Source organism: Salvelinus sp. IW2-2015, unplaced genomic scaffold (assembly GCF_002910315.2).
Source record: "Salvelinus sp. IW2-2015 unplaced genomic scaffold, ASM291031v2 Un_scaffold1760, whole genome shotgun sequence".
NCBI classification, from domain to species: domain Eukaryota; kingdom Metazoa; phylum Chordata; class Actinopteri; order Salmoniformes; family Salmonidae; genus Salvelinus; species Salvelinus sp. IW2-2015.
The window spans coordinates 87,533-93,772 of record NW_019943140.1 but is presented as its reverse complement, the minus strand read 5'-3'; the positions used below and the strand labels follow the sequence as shown (position 1 = coordinate 93,772).

The following is a 6,240-nucleotide window of genomic DNA, read 5'->3' as shown; positions in this document are numbered from 1 at the left end:
AATAGATAAAGACGCAGGAAACATAGTCCAAGTTCATTTAATTCATTCACATGAACGGAATGTCATTGACATTTTAATTGTGTGATGAACAACGACAACAAAAACATCCAATATACATTTGGGGAGCTGTTGTTGTGGCCTAAGTTTAGATCAAGCGTGTCCCTGCTATCTCTGTACACCAGGAAGACAGTGTCACAGGGGGATGGTGAGAGAAGGATGTCTGTGACAGATGGTGAATGATCTGATCAGTGGCTCACTGTAGTCATTATTTGCTTTAAAGGACTGGGGACCAGTAACACCTTGGTTTACGGCAAGATTCAATAGTATTTGTTTGTTTTGGAGTGAGGGAAGAAGAGAGAGAGAGAGGTAGGGAGAGGGAAGAAGAGAGAAAGAGAAAGAGATTTGCTAGGTTAGTGAATGAGGAAGTGTGAGAGAGGGAAGGGTGACAGGGACCGCCTGCGAGGAGAGAGAGAGAGACAGTCAGAGACAAAGAGAGGGTGAGAGAGAGAGAGAGAGACAGTCAGAGACAAAGAGAGGGAGAGAGGGAGGGAGAAAGTCCAACACTGCTACTGAAACGTGTCAGCTGTTGGTTAAGGGAGGCTGAAGGAGGGAGGTAGAGAGAGAGAGAGAGAGAGAGAGAGAGAGAGTGTATGTATACCAGCGGGGTTGAGAGACCTTCCTCTCACCAGCGGAGCAGCAAGATGAAGCGTTTCATCACAAACACCCTCTCTGACTTCTTCTTCGAGTACGAGACCCCCCGTCAGGTGCTGGTACGGAGCAGAAGGGTGGGGGTCGTGTGCCGATTGATCCAGCTGGGGGTCCTGGCTTACATCATCGGGTAAGCCCTCCTCCCCTTTAAAGAATTCTACAAACTTAGAGTGGACTGCATGTAGAGGTAGTGTTAGAGCGTGTCTGTTGACATCATGTTTCAGCATGTCTATGGCTAAGAAATTCCTCAACTGCAAAATCCATGACCCAGCTTTTCTGGCTTGTTTTCATGGCTTGTTACATGACTTGGGGTAAATGGCAATCTTCAAGAAGTACAACACTACTGTTAATTAATCAAGAGACCTCTAACAAAATCAAGGTGTGATATTTAAGGGTGATGACTTTATATTGCAATTTGGCCAAAAAGAAATTGCATACAGGAGGGATGTATGTATGGTATGGAACTCTCTTGTGGATGAATGACATCAGGACTAATTCAGGTTTGATAATTATGTGTGATGAGTCTAATGACTTACTCTAAACGCAAACAGAAACAATATATTTTTTTGCGAACAGGATGAATGGATGTAAACAGGAACTATCTTATCTTACTATCTTACACTGAAAAAAATATAAACGCAACATGTAAAGTGTTTCATGTTTCATTCAAAAATATTTGCACAAATTTGTTTACATTCCTGTTAGTGAGTGTTTCTCCTTTGCCAAGATAATCCATCGACCTAACAGGTGTGCCATATCGAGAAGCTGATTAAACYGCATAATCGTTACACAGGTGCACCTTGTGCTGGGGGCAATAAACGGCCACTTTATAATGTGCAGTTTTGTCACAAAACACAATGCCACAGATGTCTCAAGTTTTGAGGGAGCGTTCAATTGCCATGCTGACTGCAGGAATGTCCACCAGAGCTGTTGCCAGATAATTTAATATTTTTCTCTACCATAAGCTGCCTCCAACGTCTATTTTGGAGAATTTGGCATTACGTCCAACCGGCCTCACAACCACAGACCATGTGTAACCACGCCAACCCAAGACCTCCATATCTGGCTTCTTCACCTGCTGGCTTCTTCACCTTCACCTGGGGGGGGGGGGGGGATTTCTGTCTGTAATAAAGCCCTTTTGTTCGGAAAAACTCATTCTGATTGGCTGCACTCCTGTCCATTCATGTAAAATCCATAGATTAGGGCCTCATTTATTTATTTCAATTGACTGATTTCCTTATATTGAACTGTAACTAAGTAAAATCTTTGAAATTGTTGCATGTTGCGTTTATATTTTTTGTTGTTAAGTATATTTATCTGGAGAAATAGATGATGTAACAACAGCTTTGAGATCATATGTTTCTTTGATGAGTATGTTGGCCAAGATCCATCTCCCACTGCCTGCCACTGGGCTTCCTCTCACTACCARATTTGGTAGTGAATGGAGACATTAATTAAGCAGATGTTTCACATTTATACATCCGGTGAAATATCTGTCTCATTGTTCTATCTGTGGTAATGCCCTTTCCAGCTCATAGAGATTCGTGTCAAGACAACATAACTGCATTTTGGGKAACTTGCTCAGATAGATAGTCACATTGGACCAAACCTCTTAGCTTGCAAACTTGCTACCACATGTAGGTTTGCAAATAGTATGATGATTCATGGAGGACGAATTCATTCTTTGGAAAAGAACAGTGCTTTTTCATTTTGTACTTTGTATATTTATTGTTGTACGTTCTATCTTAATGGAGACAGACTGTGTTATGTCTCAACAAAACAAATTACTTGTTAACACTTGTTAACACTTTCTGTGTGTGCATGCCTGCATGTGTATTCTGTCTGTATACATCTTCAGGTAGCCAGACTTTAGGACCTACAGGATGTGAACAGGCTTTGGCTCACACAGATAACAATCAAACTTGGGTACACACAAAGCTGCGTGATTTTCCTTCTTTGGATAAGGCCTGAAAGTCAAGAGACACATCAGAGAAACGTACAGAACATGCACTCAGCTCTGCAGATTAAGTCACACCAGAATTATAGCCTCTCAGATGTTTACTCTTCCTACAGTGTCACATCAAAGTGACCTCAGACATGTACATTTCTTGGGACATTTTCAGGACAGGTTTCTCAGAGAGAGTCCACACAACGGCTTCTAGAACAACAAGCTTTACCTTTTTATAAGGTGACAGGACATTGTTGTTATGATGCTAATCAGGGTTCATCTTTCTCTTTGTCATTGGTCCTAAATCCTCTTTTATCAGGGGCCAAATTCCAAACCACATTCAAGGTTGAACTTTTTCACCACCAAAAAAATGCTGAAAAGTTTTCTTTGACTATAAAGTAAAAGTTTAATGGGTTTGTCCCTGAAAGTTAGGTGGTTATCTCCAGTCTCTGTTGATATTAGTGAGTGACCCCTGAACACAACAGTTATTCTGTCAGCGTGAAACCGTTTCCCACCCCCCCTCCTCCTCTCTCCCTTCCTCCCCTCCCTCTCCATCCTCTCTCCTTCTCCCTCCCCTCCATTCCTCCTCCCCTTCCTCCTCCCCTCCATCCTCTCTCCCTTCCTCCCTCCCCCATCCTCCTCCTTCCTCCCTCCCCTCCATCCTCTCTCCCTTCCTCCCCTCCCCTTCCATCCCTCTCTCCCTTCCTCCCTCCCCTCCATCCTCTCTCCCTTCCTCCCTCCCTCCATCCTCTCTCCTTTCCTCCCTCCCCTCCATCCTCTCTCCCTTCCTCCCTCCCCTCCATTCCTCTCTCCTTTCCTCCCTTCCCCCTCCATCCTCTCTCCCTTCCTCCCTCCCTCGCCATCCTCTCTCCCTTTCCTCCCTCCCCTCCATCCTCTCTCCCTTCCTCCCTCCCCTCCATCCTCTCTCCCTTCCTCCCTCCATCTTGATGCTTGATGCTAACAGTTTATTGCTTTATACCTCCTTTATATAACACCAGTATCCATCCTTTAACATACACTACCGTTCAAAGTTTGGGATCACTTAGAAATGTCCTTGTTTTTGAAAGAAAAGCACATTTTCTGTCCATTAAAATAACATKAAATTGATCAGAAATACAGTGTAGACACTATTAATGTTATAAATGACTATTGTAGCTGGAAACGGCTGATTTTTTAAAATGGAATATCTACATAGGTGTACAGAGGCCAATTATCAGCAACCATCACTCCTGTGTTCCATTCGGCACATTGTGTTAGCTAATCCAAGTTTATTACTTTAAAAGGCTATTTGATCATWAGACAACCCTTTTGCAATTACGTTAGCACAGCTGAAAACTGTGTGCTGATTAAAGAAGCAATTAAACTGGCCTTCTTTAGACTAGTTGAGTATCTGGAGCATCAGCATTTGTGGGTTCGATTACAGCCTCAAAATGGCCAGAAACAAATAACTTCCTTCTGAAACTCATCAGTATATTCTTGTTCTGAGAAATGAAGGCTATTCCATGTGAGAAATTGTCAAGAAACTGAAGATCTTATACAACGCTGTGTACTACTCCCTTCACAGAACAGAGCAAACTGGCTCTAACCAGAATAGGAAAACAATTGGGAGGCGCCAGTGCACAACTGAGCAGCTTCATTAAATCGTACCCGCAAAACACCAGTCTCAATGTCAACAGTGAAGAGGCGACTCCGGGATGCTGGCCTTCTAGGCAGGTCCTTTTACAGCTGCACCATCGAGAGCGTCCTGACGGGTTGCTTCACTGCCTTGTATGGCAACTGCTCGGCCTCCGACCGCAAGGCACTACAGAGGGTAGTTCGTACGGCCCAGTACATCACCGAGGCCAAGCTACCTGCCATCCAGGACCTCTATACCAGGCGGTGTCAGAGGAAGGCCCTAAAAATTGCCAAAGACTCCAGTAACCCTAGTCATAGACTGTTKTCTCTGCTACCGCACYGCAAMCGGTACCGGAGCACCAGGTCTAGGTCCAAGAGGCTTCTKAACAACTTCTACCCCCAAGCCATAAGACTCCTGAACAGCTAATCAAATGGCTTCCCAGACTATTTGTATTTTCTTAAAACTGCATTGTTGGTTAGGGGCTTGTAAGGTTAGGGGCTTGTGACAAATACAATTTGATTTGGGATTTGGATTTACTTTTGGGTATGTCTAKATTTTGCCATTACATTTAAGAGGTTTTAAGATATCAGATGTTTTGTTTATAAAAACTTTGCTGCAATGATACAATTATCTTAGTTATCTACGTACCTCATTCCTGGCTTTTAGCATGTGCACATAGTAAGTACACCATCATGCTTTTTTCAGATTCCAAAAGGATTCTTTAGTTGTGGACATTACATCACCACACTCCCTCTCTTCTTTAGTTGTGGACACTACATCACCACACTCCCTCTCTTCTTTAGTTGTGGACACTACATCACCGCACTCCCTCTCTTCTTTAGTTGTGGACACTACATCACCNTTCTTTAGTTGTGGACACTACATCACCACACTCCCTCTCTTCTTTAGTTGTGGACACTACATCACCACACTCCCTCTCTTCTTTAGTTGTGGACATTACATCACCACACTCCCTCTCTTGATCTTGGTCCTCGTCTTTGTAAGTCACCTTGATTTAGTACCTGTGTGTTTTATCAGTTTCTTTATGAAAATATTTAGTGAACTCCATGACAGTAACTAAAGCAAGGGGCTATAGCAGTGCGCAAGTAGACTACAAATACATGCTGGGCTCACAAAGTGCCCTGAGCTCACGAAGTGAGCCTACTGGAGAGCTACTGGAGTGAAGTTGTAGTGGGCCTACACTCCTGCCTTTGGGAATCTAGCTCTGCACTCCTCGCTCCGCTCACTCATATACTCTAGCTCTGCACTAGATTCCCGAAGGGAATCATATACTCTAGCTCTGCACTAGATTCCCAAAGGGAATCATATACTCTAGCTCTGCACTAGATTCCCAAAGGGTATCATATACTCTAGCTCTGCACTAGATTCCCAAAGGGTATCATATACTCTAGCTCTGCACTAGATTCCCAAAGGGAATCATATACTCTAGCTCTGCACTAGATTCCCAAAGGGAATCATATACTCTAGCTCACATACACACTTAGAATACCTTCACTTGAACACGATGGAAAAAAGCGGCAATAGTACTGTTTGTCCATCTTTAGACGCCGTAGCCAGTATACACGTCCTCAAACTTGTCAGCATTAATCTTAGATAACTCAAGAAATCAGTCATACATTTTTACGTTTTCTTAGTCGCGAAATTTMACYTCTAACTYAGATGTTTGGTGCAGTATTTCTCAATGAAAAATGTGCATGAAAACGAGTCGTCTATCATTGAACGACAACAAACACTTCATTGAACAAACACTTCATTGAACAAACACTTCATTGAACAAACACTTCATTGAACAAACACTTCATTGAACAAACACTTCATTGAACAAACACTTGTGCTCTTACTGTATAATAGACAGTTCTGTTCGGTCTAAGCTTCTTTATGTATAATAGACAGTTCTGTTCGGGTCTAGCTCGTCTTTATGATATAATAGACAGTTCTGTTCGGGTCG

General features: G+C 43.0%; 1 protein-coding gene across 1 annotated transcript in view; it reads left to right on the top strand.

The window, feature by feature from the left end:
• The first annotated feature begins 428 nt into the window (after positions 1–428).
• Positions 429–6,240, top strand: part of LOC112071901 (P2X purinoceptor 1-like) — a 50,437-nt gene continuing 44,625 nt past the window's right edge. Inside the window, exon 1 of the mRNA XM_070439557.1 lies at positions 429–838. Within this exon, the coding sequence (XP_070295658.1) occupies positions 651–838 (188 nt within the window). The 5' untranslated portion in view covers positions 429–650. The remainder of the gene's footprint in view (positions 839–6,240) is intronic.